General features: G+C 34.8%; 1 protein-coding gene across 27 annotated transcripts in view; it reads right to left on the minus strand.

Moving 5' to 3' along the window:
• The window catches only part of RIMS2 (regulating synaptic membrane exocytosis 2), a 500,381-nt gene that overhangs the window by 330,979 nt on the left and 146,433 nt on the right, over positions 1-22,969 (minus strand). For 2 of the 27 annotated variants that reach the window (XM_074813754.1, XM_074813841.1), the window contains exon 1: positions 13,500-14,049. The exons of 22 other annotated variants lie outside the window; for them this stretch is intronic. In XM_074813754.1, the coding sequence (XP_074669855.1) occupies positions 13,500-13,621 (122 nt within the window). In that variant the 5' untranslated portion in view covers positions 13,622-14,049. Of the gene's footprint in view, positions 1-13,499; positions 14,053-22,969 lie in introns of those variants that run through there. 3 more of the 27 variants (XM_074814217.1, XM_074814210.1, XM_074813906.1) reach the window with 3 other exon arrangements.

Genomic DNA, 22,969 nt, shown 5'->3' on the forward strand with positions numbered 1-22,969 from the left:
TTGGGGATTTTTGCTATTTCTTTGTATTGATACTTGACTTCTGAATTAAGTCTTGTAATGAAAGAATAAATATAGAAATGGAATTTAAGCAAACACAACCTCTGATATTTCAACAACAAATTTCTCATGTGATCAGGTAACAGTTACCTCTTTGGAAAAAAAAGGTGTTAGGTTGGTGCTAGGTGAAATTAATTTTTAACCTTATGGGAAGAAGCACATATTTTATCTGGGATATTATTTTTTAGAGAATCTTCCAAACAAATAATTTACTCTGTAAAAACTTGTGTAAAAGGTAACATACAGAAAACAGTCCAAATATTTTTCTGAAATCAAGGTCTTTCTTGTCAAAGGGATAATTTAGATAAAGAATAAATAAAACTAATTTTAGTTTCAGTTCTTCAATTTGCCTTTCATTGGACTGAAAGTAGAATTAACAAAATATAATAGAAGTGATGCTTGCATGACGCAGAAAACAACAGATAGTAGCAATAGTATTTGCAATGCTATTTAGTTCATGTGTTTTAATTAGACATTCATGTACTGTAAACAATAATTCCTACTCAATCTTAATGAAAGATAAACTTCCAGAGATAGTACTGAAATCTCAGCTGTTAGTATACTATACTGTATTGCCATACAGTAAAAATAATCAAAAATGCCTCCCTTCTCTAACTTCACCTGAAAATAAATGGCAGAAATAGAACGCTGCTAGAGATGGAAAACATATATTAGATAATCTAGTTTGTTTCCATGACAATGAAGGATCTCTCCCCACAGGCCATTTTCTAGAGTTTTCTCAATCTAATTTCAAAAGTTTTTATTGTTTTAAGGCTTATGCCATTTCCTACGTGATTTGTTCTATGATGTGGTGGACTAAGAAATTTGCATGGGCATTCAGTCAAAACCTTCTATTGATTACATCACACTTCAGGATTTTTTTAAAACTCCCTAAATAAATCTCTTTCCTTCTTGCTGTTTAAGTAACTAATACGTATACATGCTGCTAATCTGTCTCCTTCCAGCTCTAACTAAACCAACCCGGACATATTTCCATTCTTTTTCACTATTTTCTTCTGGATTTTTTTTATCTCCTATTATTGCTTTTCTGAATCTAGACTTGCTAAAAATGTATGTCCAGAATTATGCACAATGATCCCAGTGTCAGTGTCTCAGATTTGTTTAGGACAGCATGTTCCACCTTGTATTTAACAGTCAGAAATACTACACAAAACCTAAGATGGTGTTCAAAACTTTTTCATTAGGTTATAGCATGCCGGTCATGGTCAGTCCCATTCAGTTCACTGCTATTTTCTAAAAGTCTCTATTAACTCAATCTCAGTTCCTGAGTGACATACAATAAACACATGTTCATCACTAAGGGTTCAAATATAAAGCTCCTTTTCCCAACTAGTTCACTAGAAGCCAAAATTCTCATCAACATATAAAAAGACGGTTTAGAGAAGGATGCTTGGGAGGAATAATGTAGGAGTTTTTCATGGCAAAATGTATACCTATTGTATTAGATTTACTGAGGACAACAGTAGATATTGTAATCCTCTTTTAACAAATAAATTATTTCTGTATATATAACTTAAAAAGATTAAACCACCAGAGTATAAACAATCTCTATTGACTAATTATGTCAATAACAATTCATGGAAAGCAATCTTTAGTTAGCCGTTTAGTCTTTTTTAGTTAGCAGATCATACCGCTACAAATAAACTGAAAGGCGTTCTATTAGTACCTTATTCCTTGTATTGTTTGTACAGAGTTGGAAAAAAGTAAGACCCAGTATGCACATATTTAAAATATCTTACAGGATTAGATATGCTTCAAGATACTCAGACAAATCTAACTTTCCTGAGAGAACGCTAAGAATACCTGAGATTTTTGTTTTCCTTCATACAAGCAACAAAGTTAAATTTTCTGCTTAAAAGGGGGAAAAAAAAGATTTAACATTAACTATGGAATCATAACTAATCCATGATAATACATGGATATCTGTATAAATGTAGTATCATTCATGGTTAAATATTCAAACTGCCTTATTTATTATACATGATTATATACCACAAATAAAACGCAGCAGCCCTGCAGCAGAAAGTGCAGCTAATCAGCACAAAGTGTATCATCAACAGAAAATATAATCAGGTGAAATGGAGGCTATGCTTTCACTGCAGAGTTAATACAAACTTCTGCTGTGATATTGACAGTGTCCTTCCTCACAGCTGCTCTTATAAACCTCTTCTTCCAGTTCAGTAATGTTTTGAACTTGGACTTCCCAACAGGTTTTGTGTACAGGCAAAGTCCATGTACATGGTCTATATGCAAAGATCCCTACTATGACTGTATCAGTTTCATGCTGGCATTAGTCAGTTTGCAATCAGTATAAAGTGCATTAAAATTAATCATTGTAGAATCTTATATTTTTTCAGTGTATCCAGTTCAGTCTTTGCTAAAGCACACTCTAAATAGACAAGTGCAAAACCTGTCAAAATAATAGAGAAAAACAATTTTCTTTCTGCTCAGTACATAGACCAATCCAGTACAGTGCTGATAAAAATCTGATATTAATATATTGCCCTGAAAACACATTACCTTCTCCTGGTTTTGATTATGTAACTTAAAGTAGCACATTCTCTTCTAGAAAATAAAAAAAGCCACCAATGACTGTTAGTGCAAAATCATTTGAAAAACTGAAACAAAATTATTTGTTTTTAGCTACTGATATGAGTAGGGAAAGGTGTCAAACTTTGAATGAAGTGCTTTTGTTATGCAATAGAATGAGATTCATCCCCATACAAAGTAACCAGAAAAGAAATTAAGGTTTCTGAAATGTGTTATTTAAGTACATGGAGATAATGAAATATTCCATTCTATTGCCATAGTTAAATTTTGCATTACATGAGGGATGCATGACACAAGATTTATTGAGGATATTCTATTATTTTGCAGTATTTTCTTGTCAGGGGAGAGAACTGAAGCAGGAGAAGGAAAAAATAGAGATAGGCAAGAGACAGAAATAACACACTGCAACTCAGCAAATAGGTCTATATGATAAACTCCATTTCCTATCTTATCTCCACTCTGTTGCACTCCTTAGATTTCAGTGTACTTTTTCCACACATTTTCATGGTAATTACAATGAACTAACATTATTTTCTGGAGACAAAACCATATCACATCGCTAACACACCACTCCAAATTTGAAACTGTTATAATGAAACTCCCAGAATTCAAGTAAAACTGATGTATTGCCAAAGCCCTATTAAAAAAAATATTTTTCTTTCTTCTTTTTAGTTAGCTCATCTCACTTCAGCTGAAGCAGCAGTGGATTCGATATGAGTTCTCAATCTGATCTAAACTGTTGTTTCAATATCCACTTACTCCAATCAAAGGTAAATATATGCAACAAACTTTTTTCTGTATGACACAATAGCAGTTCAGATATCACCCATATGCAATCAAAATGAAATACTGATTAATGTACCCTGCATAACTTCAGTAGAAAATTTACTATTGAGACAGCATTTAGACACCAGTGATTATTCAAAAGGTTTTCCAACTAAAGGTAAGTAGGAAATATTCAAATTTCTCAGCTGTGTTTATTTCTATATTTAGCTGTGAACTCTAAAACACAGATTTATTCATAGTCGATTACATCAACAGACCAGAACCCAGTGAAGATCCCTTTGCATTAGCTGCATGGAAGTACTACAGCAATAAAATCCACAAAAATGCAGATCTGCAGGTTTTTCCCCAATTTACCATCAGGAGGCCACACAACACCCCCTGCAGAATTAATGGCTTTTTTCTGTGCTCAACAGAACAGGGTAAATCTGCACACTAGTGCAACCTTGTGAGCATACTCTCTCAGTATCTTGTATAGTTACTCAATTTTTTAATGTCTCCACTACACTTGGCACATATAATCAAACCTGCTTACTGTACAATATCCTCACACTTGTTAAGAATTTATTTGCAAATACAAATACATTTGCTTTATTTGTATATGAATACGGAATTGAGAAATTATGTTCAATTCTTAAATTAATGAAAAAAACTTCTGAAAGACCTATCCCAAGACAAAAATCATTGTAGTGAGGACACATCAGTTGTGTAGCTGACAGTATATAAAGAAATAATGTAGCTAGTAATATGGTGTAATTTGCAGCTGGTATGACGGAGGGCATCCTTAGTGCAAGTGAAGGGTATGACACAAAATCTTTGTGTATCTCTAAGATATTATGGCCTAAAATATAAAGATGAACCTAAATTCCCAGAAAATAGAATGCAAATTTAATTTGATCTTTCAGTTGTGTATACTTACAGACCCAGGATCATGAAGACCTCTACAAATATTTATAAACTAAACTTCAGAGACTCCCATGAAGGATTAGGTATGAAATGTATCCCAGAAAACACCATCAGTGAAGTTTACATGATTTTCCTGGCACTACAAAGCAGATGGTGGCAGTGGCAGGTGTAGAATTCGGACTCCTGCACACCCCAGTTCTTCGACTGAACGACACTAATACCCTTTTCTCGTGCTTTATTCTAAAATAAGAGATTTGAATTATTATTATTACAGGTACTCCTTATATACCATGATTATGCTGTGTCCTACAAACGAGCATACTTTAACATTAAAGATCCATGTAAGTGCAAGCAAGCTTTTGTGCACATAAATTATTCAAACGGCTGTGGTTTTAATATCATAATTCTTGCTGCATTTTAAAATCTTTTCTGTCCTCCCTGATACTTTTCCAAAACTGCTGAAAGTATGAGAGTTAGATGAAGCAGGTTCTACTGGAAGAGTACTTGAAAACAAGGCACTTAAGAAGCTTTTACTGCAGGTTATTTGAATAATGATCAAACAGTGTTAGAGTCACTGTGATACAGAAGAGCTAGAAAACTTGGGTCTTCTCTAAAACCCACATTTTTCTTGTAATTTTACAGCAGAACAATGCCACCATCAGTAGTGAAAAATGACAGTCCTCAAGTGAATGAAATGCTGCCTAGGGTCCTAACATCCATGCAAAATGCACTTGCTCTGAGTGCAATATGAAGACACAGGAACAACAACATAAAAAATAATACTAGGAAAATCAATACATGTAAAGAGAAACATTGGTGTATAGAACAGGAGAGGGTAAGAGGGGAGGAAAGATTTTATGCTTGCTGTTTCAGCCAAAGTTTTTAATGTTATCCTAGATTTTTTTTAAATTATGTTTATATATCTATACCTGCAAATAAATTTTGTAGGACTAGAGATAATAAATCAATAATTGGAGTGTAAACTCTTCTTGAAATTCTCAGGTTCCATGTTTTATTCATCATCTTAAGTCATTTTAAAAATAATATTTTGAATGTGTTACATGGAGAAAAAAATACTAAAATTTGCAACAAATATTCTCACTTCATTATTTCATTATTCTACTACTTATTTAATAATGAAGTGACTTATTATTTACTTAAAAATATATGTACATAATACATGCCGAAAGGTCCCGTCTTCAGTGCACAATAGTTAAACCACATACTAAGCCTGTGTTTTAGAGTATTTCTCTGTAACTTTATGTATTCTTTTATAGATTAAAAATTATAACTATTTTAAAGCAATTATCATAATTGTATTACCTTCCTTGTCAACTTAATTTTGTGCACCTTTAACAAGGAAAGGTTATTGTACTGACTATAATATGGCTATTACTAAGAGACATGGAGTAAAAACTAATTTATTGAAAATATTGATGAAATTTCATGATAAACAAATTATCTTGAATACCAGAAGATAGAAATTTCGAAGTATATCTTAATCAGAAAGGTAAGTAAAAAATTGCAGGGAGGATAAAGTATATTAATCAAGACATATTTCATTCTTATAAATAAACACACCACGAAAATTCACTCAGACTTCTGTATGATAAATCCAACTCAATTCTTATTCTAAAAGCAATAAAGGTTATGTTTCAGCAATTCAATCTGTAAACCCTGTCATACTTAGACAAATTTGGGAAAAAATTCTCCAACACACAACATTTTTATTTCATTTCTCATTCTCATAATTATTTCTTATGAAGAAAAAAAAAAGCTGAAACCAAAAAGCAGCTACCAGAAAGCTGCCTTTGCCTCCCTATTGCAAAGCACATGCTGAAGTGAAGCCAAGGACTTGAAATACTTCCAACTTCCGCTTCAAACCTTTTATCTCAGGGTAAAGCTAAAATGATACTGTTACCTTCATGCTCATCTCGGATTTCACAGTTTTTCAGGGGCCATTATTTTTTTTTATTATTATTTATTATTATTATTATTATTATTATTTTTATTTATTTTTATTATTTTTATTCCTTTTCTCGGAACCTTGTAAATCTCCTGAGGCCCAGATTCCAATCTTTCTTGAACTGTTTTGAAACACAGTGTTTTCTATGAGTAAACCTTCATGCTACCTTTATAGTGTAAAATCAAGAGTATATTCCTGACAAATCTAAAGGGACGCTACATCCACAGTTAGTAACTGGTAGGACAGCCCTGTCTCACCTGAAAGGAAGGAAGCAGTGCGGCTGCAATCCTGTTCTCTTCCATCCTCCCCAGTTTAACCAGACCTACACAGCCAAACTTCCCAATTTTATCTGTGCTATTCTGTCCACCAGTAAGCTGTGATGTTAGAGTTTAAAATGGGTTTGTTTTCCCTTCTAATTCTCTTCCTACCCAGAATCACACTAAGCCAAAAAGATCAAAAAGAGAAAAAGAAACACATCAAGAAACAGCAGGACCCACACCAACAGAAGTGGTCTTCCTCCATTCCACTGCTTCAGGGAGTCAGTAATGGTGGCAGGAGAAGCTGGCACAACTTCTCTATCAAGGAATGCAAAGACATATCTTAGATCTGATAGAGAAAGTTTTGCTTTTCGAAGTCCCATGTTTCCACAATGCATTATAATACTATTACCGACCTGGTAAATGAATAGTGACATTAGTAGGTACACTCTGCCATAAATGTTCATGTGTATTAAGTTACTGACCCAAAAGGAAAGGAGCTGAAAGGATAAAGAGAGGAATGAAAACAAGGTGAGGAACTATATTAGTGCTGTTAACCTTTTTTTTACATACTTGGTACTGCTCAAAGTAGGACTGCTGAAGACTCTCACCAGGAATTTTTGACCATACAGGTGGGAAAACTGAAATATTTATGAATATGAGTCTGACCAGCTACAGCAAATGGTCTGGCATACTGCCTTTGCCTCACACCAATACACCAAACTCTAAATTGAGGCAGTATGGAGCAGATTCGCATAGCATTCATGCCAGTTTTACTGGAGTGACTGCACCCTGAAGAAGGGTAAAATGGATAGCTAGGGCTGGTTATTGTTTCAGTCATCACAGCTCAATCTATCCCCAAATATATCTATTACCTAATCAAGGGTCATGATTAGCAACTTTGATTTCGGGATGCCTGTGTTGGAACATGCAGTTTTCATAAACTACTGGGTTCTTGTCATTGAACAAATCTCTTCAAAATGTTTCAAGTTGAGTACACAAAAGCGCTAGTCATTTTTTAATGCCTTTTCTTCTTCCAGAAAAAAAAGGTAATACCCACATCTTATGTGGATGTTCTGAGGAATGACAGAAATTATCTGAGTTATTCAAGAATGGAAAGAGATTCTTTTTATATGTTCTGATCAAAAAATGCTGCACTTGGTAACTCAAATATAGCTTAGATTTCTGTTGCTCTCACCCAGGTGAGGAAAAAAAAAAAATCAAATTTTAAGGCATGTTTAATCATTTCCAAATTTAGGGTGATTTAAATTTGTTGATTTAACATACTATCTGAATTGAGATAAATTATCCACCTCTGACCCATCCTCTTTTTTCTTCCTGGTGGGAGGTTAAGATCATATGCCAGCTAGGATTTTATTACCATCATCAGAAAACAGCAGCTGATGCACAATGAGAATAGAGAGAAACCTGTTATGGCTGCAAATATCCACAGCTCTGTGAGATTCATGGAGGAAACATATGTCACCTTATTAAATCTGTAGCAGCTGAGGTGGAAGTAACAGAAGGTATCTCTCTCCAGAGCTGGAAGAGATGGGAAGAGAAATGGTTCTGTAAGGAAATCTCTTACTTTTCTCTCTCTGAAAATATCTGTAACAGGATGTTACAGGGATGGTTTTTCCTAGAAATAGGGATTTAAAAAACAAACCCAAAAACCCACAGTTGCCAAGACAGGATGGAATACTGAACTTCTCAGAAAGAAATAGCTTTGGGGCAAGTTAGTATGTTCAGTTGCCTCCTCCAAGGGAAGTAGAAAGATGTGAAGAAGATTTAAAAACTCATGCTACTTGTCCTACTTTCTCCCAAAGTACCAAATCAAGGGGTAAAGGACAGATGGTGTTAGATACACTCACTCGCTACTCAAAGAGGACATGAAATGCTCTATGAGAGGGATGCATGGCAAAGGTGCAAAACAGACCAAACACACAACTGTAAGAGTCTCTCTGCCTTTTATATACTACTTGCTGTCCCAGTCAGTCTTCTCATGTTTACAGAAGTTTTGATATATATATGAACATAGGGATTCACCTGAACATGGCTTATGCCTCTAATTTTTGGAAGAAAGAAAGATAAAAGATCATTTGACATGGATAACCTCTCTGAAGTAATATAGACATCTAGGGCTGGTGTTAGCTTAGTTTTGGAACTCTGATTGTGTCTGATGTAAGACACAAACAGTTAAGAACCAGGAGAAGAAATAGCTTTGCTATGCCTTTAACTCATAAAGGAAAAAATACATAGTAGGAATACAAACAAAAGTTCTTGATTTTTTCCCAACATTGCATGTTTTTCCAATTGAGAAACCACATCAGCTGCAATCTTCAGGAAATTATTTAAAACAGGATTATATGCATCTAGTATGGAGGTGAAAAGGGAGCAGATGTGAAAATCCCAACAAACTGCATTTTTAAAGGTAGTTTTTTAAAGTGAGGAGAAGCAGTTTCAGTTATTATTCACTACTGTATGTCAGAATATGGACAATATACTCTCTGTTCCAAAGGCATCCATGTGTTTTTATCGTTGGCTCTTAGACTAATAATATTTGAAAATGCAACATTCTCTTAGAATTATAGCAAACTGCTTTGTTGAACTGATACAGAGACAGAAGAAAACCTCAAATTTATCCTACAGAAATATCTCGACAAAATTGTTTCCCAACAAGGAACAGAAAATGATCTTTTTCCTTCAATGTCAAAGTAATCATTATTTGCACCATGACAAATAACAATTGTCTGTTCCAGTAATTCGTGACATCATGTTACGGCTTCATTATAAAATGAAGCATTAGTAAATAGCTCATAGGTATATTTAGGAAACAAAATAAAAAATTAAGTAATAAAAATAAATCATATTTTTCTGCTAAAGTGTGTATTTTCTGTGTAAATAACTGGTTTCATGAACAAACTAATTTATTAGGTATTTTAGTAACCTTTTGAAGATCAATGTATTTATGTAAAAGATGCTTATCAAGGGATCGAAAAAGCAAAAACTCTTTAGGATTCTTTAAAAATATTGGGGTTTAATTTAATGAAAGAAAATACAGTTTACTTTTTTAAACTAAGTGTAGCTAATTTCAAAACACGGACTATTCCTAAGTCTCTGGTGTAATAGAATTTGTGAACAATCTTTGCACTCTTTTGGGGCAGAATATATAAGCTATCTTATGCCCCTGTGTGGCCAACCTAGACAACAAATTCACATATCTGTAACAAAGAAGTAATAACGTGTCGTGGGAGAAATCAGGTTTAGGTAAATCTGCTTTCCATTCTCAGAGAAAAGCTGTTAATATATACTGCAATGGTAAAATTGGACTGATACTGTTCTGTACAGTTTGTATCAATTTTAGTCACAAAGGATACTCGCCATTATGCAATGATGTGTTAATCTGAATATTGCCCAAAGCAACTGTGACTTCGCAAGGCATATTGCTACAAATAGAACATCTGAGCACAGTATTTGTACATTAAACTCTAAATGAAGAATGGCAATCAGAAAATCCAGCTTATCTGATAACTAGAGGTTTTTAAAGACATTTTAAAACTTTATTTCATTGTCTTTAGCCATTTGAAAAGTATGTCACTGGAAGTCATCAGAAAAATTTTAGACCGCAAAAAACCTGAAGCTCCTTTAGATGCTGCTTCAGAATTCAGATGTAGTGTAAGCACTTAGCATGTTTTCAGGAAAGGTTTCCTGATTTTTTTTCCCATACTTTCTTTAAACAGACACATGAAGAATTTATTCCACGAATTAGCTATTTGCCAAATGCTTAGAATGCAAAACAATTCTTGTGACTTCCTGACATGAGGTAATTCTAATGATTTTTCAATAGAAAGTAACCTATTACACAGGAAATAGCACTACAGTCTCCAACGTAGTGAAACACAATTTTGAGGTAAAGTCATAGCTCTTACTGCTTCAGCTGGCTGGAGCTGGTAATGTCAGATAGAGACGTGCAGGACCAGGAGGAAGGCCCAGTAAACCAGCTCTCTCTTTTACGCTCACAATAGCATCTTACAGCAAAATGTTGCCATGTAGCTGGCAAAAGAGAACTAAACTGCAATATTCCTCCAACAGAAGCTGTTAACAGAGGATAACTAAACCGATTTAAATGGTAAAATCAATCTAACTCACAAGGAGTTTAACATCATTTGGGTCCTCTCACATCAGCTACTGCAATGCAAAAAAAATATGCAAATAAAAACCCAACTCATGCAAGGTTTCTAGGGAAAATGGTAAAAACCAGTTCAATATATATTCCTGTTAATATTTGGTATAGTATCTGAAAGCAACAGCTGAGATAGCTGGCTGTCCTGCAACAAAATCACAGCGTATCTAAACTTTCAGAAGAACTGAAGAACTCTAAGAACAGATGATGTGAAAACTAGTAGGAATGTATTTTCAGTTACAGTTATATGCATATAACCTAGTTCCCTATGATTTTCTGCTTTACATTCCATTATCTACTATACTATTAGTATGCATTAACCTGTTTTCTTCACATTATTACTTTGTGTAAGCAGCAGTTAATCATTCTGTGCTTAATGTCAGCTGTTATCTTTCTGGACTCTGACTTTTACTTTTTAGATGTAAAAACAGAATGGAAAACCTTAAAAAGAAAAAGGATCATCTCTTTTTAGTCTGACAAAATATTTAACTTCAAAGTCTGAAGAGATTATACCACATTATACCTCATCAAAGCAGAATCTTTTACATGCTAGAGGTATTTTTGTTTTCCTTATCACAGTTCTGAAACATTAACTCTTAATGCATGAACAATTAGTTTTTAGCAAGTGCATTACAATAATTGTGCAAAGCTTTCAGTGAAAAATCTACCTAAAATATACACATTGATTTAATTAGAGAAAATAGATTTTTTAAAATATGTAAGATAACAAAAAGGACTAGCCTCCAAAATAAATGTCAGCAAGATTTTTTAGTGACTACTCAATAGATGACTTTTTCAAAGCCCTTTTATCAATATCGAATTTAAAATACTGATACTTATTCAGAAGACAGAATCTTTTTACTCAATAACCTTAAATAACTTTCAACTGACTTTAACTTCAAAAGACACAGAAGGCATGACTTAGTCTCTCATGATTACTGCTGCATATTGTTAAAAAATTGCACAATGTTTTCTTAAGGCCGAAAGCATTGGTACCCAAAAAAACACGACATTGCTCCTTATAAATATAGAAATATTCTCATTCTAAATAAAACAGCCCATACTAGGTAGGAGGCTGCATTTCCTAACAATCCTTTCTTGTTTGCTAGTTTTCTTGAATGAATGTAATTCTAAATCTCAGGCACAGCAGATGCAATAAAATAAACCTCTGATGTCTTTTGATTTGAAACTGATACCATATGCAGCTTTTGCCAGAGACTTACAAGCAAAATACACACCTGGAAGCATCATGCACATGTATCTGTAAAAAAATTAACAAAAAGCATGCACCTTGGTCTGCAAAAAGCATGCACTTTGATCTGCAAAAACAGATCCAGAGAATCAAGACTTGATTTGTAGCTGATTAGAACAGTTGCTAAGGGCTTTGTTGGTTGCTGCAGGCCTGAAACTATGCTATGCACTTGGAAATATGCACTGTTTTACAGTAACAGTTGATAATACATAAATTATTGCTCCATTTTGTAGAGCTCCAGAGATTTTACAGTACACCAAAGGGATGTAAGATAAATCCCACTGACTACAGATTTCATATATACCTAAAAAAATCTTAATTCATCAAAGTGATTATGGTTACTAAAGCTACCTCCATAATTTTGCATGCCTAATTAGAAATTCGTAACCAAGACATCAAAACTTGAAAACAGTAACATTAAATAAATATTAAAATATTTATAAAAGAAACACTAGCATTAAGGGAGAACAATATTCTGGGAAATAAAATTATAACAGTTTTCTGAAGAATTAAGTGAAAACATCACTTAATACTTCAGAAATGTATTTAAGAAATAATATCCCATTTCTCCCACAGATACAGAGAAGAAGATTAAAATGCTGGATATAGTCTCTGCAATATTACTTCCACCCTTTTTCCAGAATGTTTCCATCAGTGCACTATCTTTATAAAAAACTACGGGATTCTTTTTCTCCCTGATCTGCACTCACACTCTTTTAGATAAAATTCTTAATCATTTTTACCGTTAATATTTAATAGCAGCATGAAAAAGTTTTAAACATCACTATTACAGTATGTTTACTGAATAATGAGTCATTCATAATTCAGTCTACCCCCCCAAAAAAACCCCAAGAAATCAATTTAATAAACATCTCACACCAATAGACAACAACTTCCCCCTATCATTTCTAATTCCCACAAAACAATAGCTATTCATATAAGGATAGCCTACGGAGCTGACTGACCTGCTGCAAAGCATCCACTGATCAGCTATAATTTGGCTAGTTAAAAAGATTATTGAAAAGCCTCACACGCAGAATCTTAGTCTTCTAAAAATAAGAAACTGCTTTCTGCCTATTTTGCAAATGGTATGCAGGACTACTAATTTACATCTTCCAACAAATTATATATGGTTAAACAGACACATCTTTGAGCATTTAATCCTGTCACTGCCACATCCACATAGAAATCATTTTCTCAGACAAATTTGTTTATGAATATTTAATATGCTTTAAGGATTACAGCTAATAATGCCAGCTTCTAATGGTAGCTAATGTATTTGAAAGATACATAACCATCTTAAATATTTTATTCTATCTGCTGGCTTTCTTTCTGCAGATTGAGTTCTCATTTAAATCCTTAAATAAAATATAAAAGCACCAAAAGAAGAGTCTCACTGCTACCACAAAAATATTTGTATCTTAGAGTGCAATTATAAAAGTGCTCCACTGAAAAACATGCAAATAGATTACTATCAGCGTAAGCAAAGAAATGGTAGGGCAAAAATGTTTCATTTCTACTCACCTAGTGTTGTTCAACGTTTGTCCAAAAAGATCATTTTGTAAAATATTTGGAGGGGATGAGAAAACCCCATGAAAATGAGATAAAACAGAATTGCAGACCTGGCGCAGTGTCTCAAATTGCATTTTTCTCTCTTTCCTTGCCTTCTATTTTTCTTCACCACCTGTCTTAAAAGTCATCTATTTTGCACACACCATCAAATGCAAACATGCCAATCAAGTTCCATATTTCTCCTGATCTCTGTAAAAACTGTGCCTAAATGAGCAGGGGCTGATAGTTAATTGTACAGTCATTATTCTTCTAATTCAGTCGTAGAAGATTTAGCACCCGTGCGGCTTTCTCCTGACTGTAGCAAGAATTCTAAACGGCAGTAAGCTTTTTGGGCATTCCCAGCCGAAGTGTGAAGCTGAGCTGCTTTCATGTACTCTACTCATATTTCTCTAAGCCTATTAAAAACACGCAGTGAATAGATGCTGTCGTCAGGAGTTTCAGCACATCTGGCTGCCAGCAATAAAACCTCAGAAGTAAAAAAAATGAGGACAAGGCATCCTCACACTGTTACTACTGCCTAAGAGGAGGAGGATTTCTGCATCTTCCCCTCCTCCTTCCCTCCCCTGTAAAAATGACTAACATTGGTGACTGTGTATGTAGGTCTTTTTTTTTTTTTTTAATGTAAAGGCAGCTCTACAGGACACAGAGACCACTCTAAAAATATTCTTCGTATACTAAATAACATGTAGCACTGAGACTGTAACAATAGACCTTTTGTCTCATATCTGAAAAGCTATACCATACCTTACATGAGATAACAGGTTTTTCAGTGCAAACATTTAAATGTAACATCAATTCATGGCTGAACAAAACAGTATACATTCTATACATAACTACTCTGTCAGGTACTGTTACATACAGCATCAAGGCAATGATTTATCATGCAAACGTGAACAATCACTAACAGGAATGGCTGCATTATATAGGTACTACATTTCAAAATAATAAAACTCTTCAGCATCTTTTAAAAGTTTATTGCACAGAATCAGCCATAATGGAACCAAGTAAAATCAATCACTTCTTCGGGTGCTCCATACCTGTCTACCTCCAGGAAAACCCACTGTCTTAGTCACCTACATGCCCCATATGCATACAGTATAGGAAGTCAAAGAGCAAGAAGCAGAATCAGTCATCTAACAGAACACAGTGAGATTCTGCAGCATAATATGCACAGTGAATAACATTTAATGTACAGAAAATAAGTATCCCTGACAACAAAACATATTTTTCCTCTTTTTTTCAATGCTTGTGCCAGAGAATATTACATAACACTACAGAATGTATTCTATCATTTGTCAAATTGAAAAATAACATTAAAAAGATTTTCCTTAGAATATCTCATTTTCTATCCACAGCTTTTAACATCTTAACACTAATTACAAAATCTCCAAATAAACCAACATAAAATGAGGGCCATTATTAAAGCTCTTCCACTGAAAGCGATTTTAATCCTGTAAAATATGGGAATAAGCAACCTTCCAGCTAATTAAAGTGTTGTATTGATGTGCTCCGAAGGGAGTACCCATCCAGGCTTCCTTGGCCAGAAGGATGGCAGCTACAACTCAGATTTTCAAACAGAAAAAGAAATAGGAACAAATTCATCTCCAGGCCCCTCTAGAAGAGATATAGAAGACTCCCTACTAACACACATGTTCAACATTTTTTTAAAAAGTCAAGAAAATGTTCGCTAATAAAACTGTTCCCAAAACTCATGTGAAAACCTATGAAGTACTACACAAAATAGTTTTTATTATCTGTTTTTATGCTTATAGCATAATGTGCATTTGTATTTAAGAAATGTATTACGATTTGTGGTAAAAAGTACCAGCCTACAAGCATGGCAAAGCTGATAACTGTTGAGATCCTGGAGTAGGAGCTAATACATATTTATGGCTATCTTGCTATAATAAAATGAAAACTTAATACTTGGTAACCACTTTGCCCACATTACAGAGAATTCATGTTTGTCATGTAGGAAAGTTTGCCTTTACATTCATTCCATCAAAAGGACAAAATTTTTGTATCTGCTGCAAGAAACATAATTATCTTGTTACAAATTATTCAAGTTATTTAAATAATTATTAGTCTCATATGCACTACTTAACAGTTCAGAGACAATGTTGACCATGGAGCAGGAAGAAGACCAATACTTCATCATGTATTTCAATTATATCACCATTTTGTTGTGTGCCTTATGAATGGTCATCAAAGCCAAAAAATGCTCCTGTAGTTGCAACCAAAGTCTGAACATTTGACATTCACCTTTCTATGTCTTCATTTTCACATCTTTAAAATGGAAGTTATGACATACTTTTTTTTTTTTTGTAAAATTGTTCTAAAACTACTGACTAAATTAGATACACATTTAAAACTTCTAATCTCTTCATTTAATTCTGGGATAAGGAATGAAGAGTACCCTGCAGATATTCATGCAAGTAAAACCTTTAATACAGAAAAGATAAAAGCATACTTTTAAAGGCAAATACTCCATAGTTGCTACTAGCAGAAAATTCAACTATAATGACAGGGGTTTTGTTCAAATACACATTTTTTTGGGTGTCTGGAATTTTCATCAAGATCAAACTTACTGTTGATTAGAAATATAAATTTTGTGTTTCAAAAAAATAAATGGTACAGAAAAATAAACAGAATTGCCTTTCCTGACCCTTCTATTGCTCTCCAAGAGACCCTCTGGCCAATAAAAAATTCCTTTTCATATTCACTAAGTGGCCTATATTATTGTACTGACCCTAAAATGCAGACTTATTACTAAGTCCTCTTCTTAATTACTTCCACCTTTTCCATAATATAATCATTTGGGCTGAGAAGAATCAAGGAAGCAAAGAGGCCTAGCAAGAAGAGGCTGGAGGGGATGGAATGAAGGAGCATGAACTGTGCCCACTGAAGTACCCATCCTTTCAAGAACCAGAATGGAACTGACAATCAAAAGAATGCTGCGAAACCACACATAAAATTTATGTCCTGTACACTAATATTGTTTGAGAACAAAACAGTACAGATACTAGTTACCTTATGTCAATCCTGTTAGTGATCTTCAAAAGTCAGCATTTTTTATATTAAAAAATTTCCTGTGGTGAAAGGCACAATGATTAAGTGTCATTTTTAAGATTTAGGAAATTATATCTTCAGCATTCCTGGATTAAAAGCCTCATGTAAGAATTCTGGAAAAGACAGGAATTTTTTTTTTTTCCCTATTTGATATTTAACTTCCTTACACTTGAGATCTCCTTTTGCCTTCTTCAGAACACTAGCTCTACTCACTCCAATATCCGTATCAGAAGAAAAAGAGGTCCTACATACACAGGCTTCTTTTTCCAAAACACCCCTAACCATGTACTTCAACATGCACTAGGTAAGCCAAGCACTACTCAAGCGCTTGTGATTCTGGCCTTTCCAAACGTTTGAGGGCCTGGCTCAAATAATTTTGATACTGATTTTTATCACAGTATTTTGTGTATTTATACTTGCATACATATGTACTCTTGCCAATTATGGTTTGATGATATAAATTTCATTTCTACACCAGTTTTACAAAGGATTTCATGGACATGAACACAAAGTGCTTTAAAGATATTGCACAGAATGAGAAAAACTAGTACCAGATAATCTAAGCAACAACCTGACATGGCTGACAGCCCATTTCAAAATGGAAAGACAAGCCTGGGAAAGCATTGTTGGATCCATTAAGCCTGGCTACACTGAGATCCATACAGATACCTATTTCTCTAGCCAAGCTGAATCTTAATAAAAACCCTCCAGCTACAAGTAGTTTGAAGAAAAGTTATTCTAGAAAGCTCCCAAGTATGTAAGGGTATTTTTAAATTTATATGAAACATTTCTATTTCAAATATGATTAAACTTATTTGAATTCATTCTAGAATCCAGAAAGCTCTTAAGGTAAACCTATTATACAAAGAAAGTTGACAATATGTGCAAATATGTTATCTCAATCATTACTTCTAGACATTACTTCTTTGTGATAGCCACACAGAAAAGACATTTCACAGAAAGCTGTAGCTTAAACAAGGTAAAGTCGTGCAACCTCATTAAAGCTACAAATTATAGCTCATAAGGCAAAGATTGTTCTGTGATAAAAGATACTACCAACTACAATTTTGGATTCAATTCCATTCTAATTTACTGGATATTACGTAAGTATGGTTTGATGGAATCACGGAAGAAAATGGTAGAGATGAGTCACTTGGAGTTTGGGGGTATGAATGGGATTTTTTAAATGTACAGAAAGTCAAACCTCTATTTTTTTCATCTAGACACTAAATAAAATTGGGTCATTAATAGCACATAAATATCTGTAATGCAGCTACCATTGCTCTCCAATGCGCCCTCACCAAAGCATTTAGCTAAATATTTAGGATTTTAAAATTTTGACTGTTTATGTACTCTCATTATGAAAAGAAAAAACATCTGAACAAATGCTTTTCAAACAGGTAAGTTAACAACAGTGGCCTTGCACATTGGATGGTGTTATATTATTACACTTTATAAGACTACTCATTTTGGTCAGATTAGCAAACTGATGCTCCAAGGTGAGACATGATTTTAAAGGACTAACAAGTTAAATTCAAGGATGGACATTTCACTTTGCTACTGCAAAGGAAATGCAACCAAAGTTTCTTTTGTGGTAAAGCACATATTCATTTATATTTCATCACATCAGTGTTCAAAGATTCAGCTTCACAAGAGAAGTTTAGCAAGAACTAAGGCAAAATCTACAGCTATAAACTTAATCACATAAGAATAGGAGCCATAGAAGTCAGTATCCTGAACATCTAGGATAGGAAATAATAAAGAGAGGGATGCAGATAAAGCCCCAACCCCAAAAGGATAAAAGTACCTAAATCCAGGCTGCAGGGAAGCATCAGTCTCTGCCCAAGAATTGTAATAATGAATCCTCTCCTTGAGCTGGCACCTGAGCAGTCATTCAAAAAGCACCCTTCTTTTTATTACAGGAGGTCTGGCAGTTAGAACAGTGTCTGGGAACATGGAAAACTGAGTACCAAGTTTCTCTTCTGGCTTCCTCAAATATGCCCACAAAGTCCTAATCAACACCCTCTTGGTTATTCCAAAGGGAATTTGTCTTTGCTGTTGAAGCTGTTCTCTCTCCCATAAAATAATTAAATATTGAAAGAACTATTTAATTCACTGAGTTAAACATTAATTGAGAACAGAAAAGTGATACTGATTTTATTCCCTGGTAGTCAGGTCACAGATCTACGATGGAAGATACTGAAATTCCAGCTAAGAGACCAAACCTTGTTACAGAAAATATCCATTAATAAAGTACTGTAATGTAAAAGAAAGTAAATTCATCCTCGTGTTCAACAATCAAATATTGGTTTTCTTGCTTGTATTTTTATCTCAGTATCTTCCACATTCCCCTGTTTCCTTACTTTCATTTTTGAGGCACTCTATCTACATTCATATAATTCTTTTCAATGTCCTTCTTGATCTTCCTCCCATTTACCCATTTAATAGTAATCTATACTCTCCTTTTAGCCTAAATTACAGATTTTAAACCAAAGATATGAGACTTAGAAACCTGGACAGTCTGTTTATCAGTTTTTCTGTCTATATTAACATCTATCACCATGATTAAGATACTTAAGGAGACTGGTAAATTTCATAGGGGCATAAATATTAAAATAGTTAAATTCCAGCAAGCTGTATGAAAATTAGCATCATCATAGGAGGATAAAGACCCAAGTCAGTGCGCATATAAGAAGGGTAGGTAGAACTGAGTCATTACTCATTGACTTTGGGAGTAGAAAGACAGTGACAATATGGTCTGTAAATAGCCACATCATTGCCATCCTAAGTTTGACAAAATTATCATAAGTGATAAGAAAATGTTCTCAAGTTATGGTCATCCTCCACCATATCACAGAAAAAACAGGATAGAAAAACATGGGACACCATTATAGGCTGTACTGGTGCTCATGGAACCACCTCTCTGTTGTATTTAACTCCCTCATCCCTCAGTTTCCACTGGACTTGCTGCTAATGGTATCCCAGGCACAAAGGACTCACCAAAGTTTTTCTCCTGTTCTACCAGCAGTAATCACAGATAATGAAATAATGCTAATTTATCCTTAGAATAAGCATTACAAAAAATAATCATCACAAACCTTGTAAGTACATTATCTATTAAATATTTTAGGAAATGAAGCTTAAGTGATCTGGTTCAGGTTACAGATAAGAATAACATCAGTGGTCCATTCTCTTACTGGCTGTGTTTAGGGTACTAGAACTTTGCTGTTCCAAAGTCTGTTGAGCTACCATTGCCTGTAGCAGCAACTGTTTAGTAGCCTAATTCCAGTGAAATCAGGGATAACACTGCATGCCAATAGTCTTTGGATCGGGGCCCATAAGTGCAGTTCAGCACTATGCCTCTAGCACGTTTCCAAATATTGGAACTGCTCTAGTGCCAGTGGAAGCCGTTTGTGCACTGCTTCTCAGTCATGAACTCACCCAGAAAGTACCACAACACTCTGAATGGTTAAGAGGGCACTCTGATTAATCTACTTACATTCAGGATAAAATACAAAGATAAGCTGTCAGTTTACATTTTGCACCTTTACAGGAATCTGGGTATTCCCATCTCTGAAAACTCTCAGAACTAATGTTATCAAGACAGGGGGAAAAAAGGAAAGAAAATGTCTATTTTTTAATGCAAGACAAAATTAAACTTGACATGTATAATTTCCCAAGAAAGTCAAAGAGCACAGACTACATCAGCCCAAAAGGCCAAGTCTTGATGGGAGATTCCAGATCAGCTTTGGACTTCCTAAACAGGGAAGTGCCAACTGTCCCTAATTAGGTGTGCTGAAGTTCTGTGATGAGACCGAGTAATTTATTTCCCTGTGTCTCATCATGGTCTAAGTAAATGACAGAAATAATCATAAGCCACTGATCAGTATGGCTTTAAAACTTTCTGAAAGGTGGCAAGCAAGTTAAACGTGAGATTTTACATGCATACTTACTAGGTTGGAAAGAATACACTTTACAAATAAAATATCTGGAAGCTGAGATTTTATCTTATTTTGACCAGTTATGGCTTAATTAAATTCTAAATCTATGAAAGGAAAAAATGAAGACTTGAGAAAGTTATATGCTAGATGACTTGTTTATTATAAATAGTTTCAGTGTTAAAAATCTACATTTTTTAAAAACCAGGTAACACAATGATAGGTCTGATTTTTCTCCTTACGCAGATACTAGGAAATGTGCCATATGTTCACTTGGGAAATCCTGCTGTTAGGCCTAGTATGGACACATACAAAACCCAGCACTGATCATACAAATTGCGCATTCCAGGATGAGTAAGATAGAAGAAAAAACCCAAATAAATTGGACATGGGAAATATGAAAATTATCATTTAAAGTCCTTTTGTTACTAATGATGATAGACTATACCACAACAGTAGGATTTCTTGAAATGAATCAGTAGGTATGCCTCAGAATCAGGTATTCCTCCCAGTATAATTATTTTTAAGCTATCTTTAACACGAATAACTTTGACTTATTGGTTAATTTTCTTAGCTCAATATAGATTATGGCTACTCAAATCTCTCCACGGAATTCTCTTTAATACATTAGTTGAAAGGAAATATGGAAAATTTTATTTAAATATGACAGGGCATAGATTAGTTGAAAATAATTACATGAAATGTTTAATTTTAATTATTTCTCTTATCTCTGTCCTTCTTACCTGTCTGAATATTACACAATATATACAACTTGCATGGTGAAACAAAAGCTTCCATTGCTAGGTCACACCACAACATAGGGAAAAAGCACAACTTCTATCTTGTGACTTAAAAACATGAAATCGTATAAATGTTGAGTTTGAGGATTTTTTTCAGCACAAGTGGAATAAGGTACTTTGGATTTTGGTATTTTGATAATAATATTATATGCTACGTGACATGTTCACAAAAAATAGTGCCTAGTTCCTGCCTCACTTGCCAGATCTGGGCATTTCTAAGTATTCCTTGCTGAGGGAATTCTATGCTTAAAACTGAAGATGTTACTGATTTTAGGCAAATTCATAGGTTGAATTTAGATTGTCTGAATCACTGTCTGAAGTTATTAACACAGACATCAAGATTCATTTCACTTAAATATAGATGACTAAGGCGCATAGTTTAGAAGCCTAGCCATCTTTTCCTTCCTGTATAATCAATAGAGAGAAAGAGGAGCATGTAAAAAAAAAATCATGTGACCAAAAATTGCATGACTGTCCAAAAATAGGTTTAATGAAGTGTTCTTACGCTTGTCTAAGTACCTTATTTAGGAGGTATGAATATAACTCTGTGGTTGCATTTCTATTGCTGGCTCTGAGAACACTTTCCAGTTCCTGCCTTGGTTGTGTTCTGATACCATGTCAGAAAAAAATCCAGGTGTGCACTTTGGCTGGATCTCAAGAACAAAAGGAAAATCTATTGCCTTTGGAAGAGGGGGCAGGTCTCTCATGAAGACTATAAAGATGTAGTGAAGCTATGCAGGGAGAACATTAGGAGAGCCAAAGCACAGCTAGAGCTCAACCTGGCTATAGCTGTTAAGGATAATAAAAAATGTTTCTATAAATTCTTTAACAGCAAAAGGAGGATTAGGGAAAATCTCCCTCCTTTACTGGATGCAGAGGGAAACATGGTAACTAAGGATGAGGAAAAGGCTGAGGTGCTCAACGCCTACTTTGCCTCAGTCTTTAGCAGTGGAACTGGCTGTTCCCTGGACACCCAGCCTCATGAGCTGGGAGATGGGGATGGGAAGCAGAATGAGGTCAGCACAGTTGAAGAGGAGGTGGTCAGAGACCTGCTACACCACTTGGATGCACACAAGTCTGTGGGACTGGGTGGGTTACAACCAAGGGTGCTGAAAGAGTTGGCAGATGTGCTCGCCAAGCCGCTTTCCATCATTTACCTGAAGTCATGGCTAACTGGGGAGGTCCCATTGGACTGGAGGGTGGCAAATGTGACACCCATCTATAAGAAAGGCAGAAAGGAGGATCCAGGAAACTATAGACCTGTCAGTCTGACCTCAGTGCCAGGGAAGGTCATGGACCAGGTCATCTTGAGTGCCATTAAAAGTCATATAATGGACAACCAGGGGATCAGGCCCAGACAGCATGGGTTTATGAAAGGCAGGTCCTGCCTGACAAACCTGATCTCCTTCTATGACAGGGTGACCTGCTCATTGGATGAGGGAAAGGCTGTGGATGTTGTCTACCTTGACTTCACGAAGGCCTTTGACACCGTTTCCCACAACATTCTCCTGGCAAAACTGGCTGCTCATGGCTTGGATGGGCACATGCTTCGCTGGGTAAAAAACTGGCTGGATGGCCGGGCCCAAAGAGTTGTGGTGAACGGAGTTAAATCTGG

This window comes from Strix aluco, chromosome 1 (genome assembly GCF_031877795.1).
Source record: "Strix aluco isolate bStrAlu1 chromosome 1, bStrAlu1.hap1, whole genome shotgun sequence".
Classification (NCBI taxonomy): domain Eukaryota; kingdom Metazoa; phylum Chordata; class Aves; order Strigiformes; family Strigidae; genus Strix; species Strix aluco.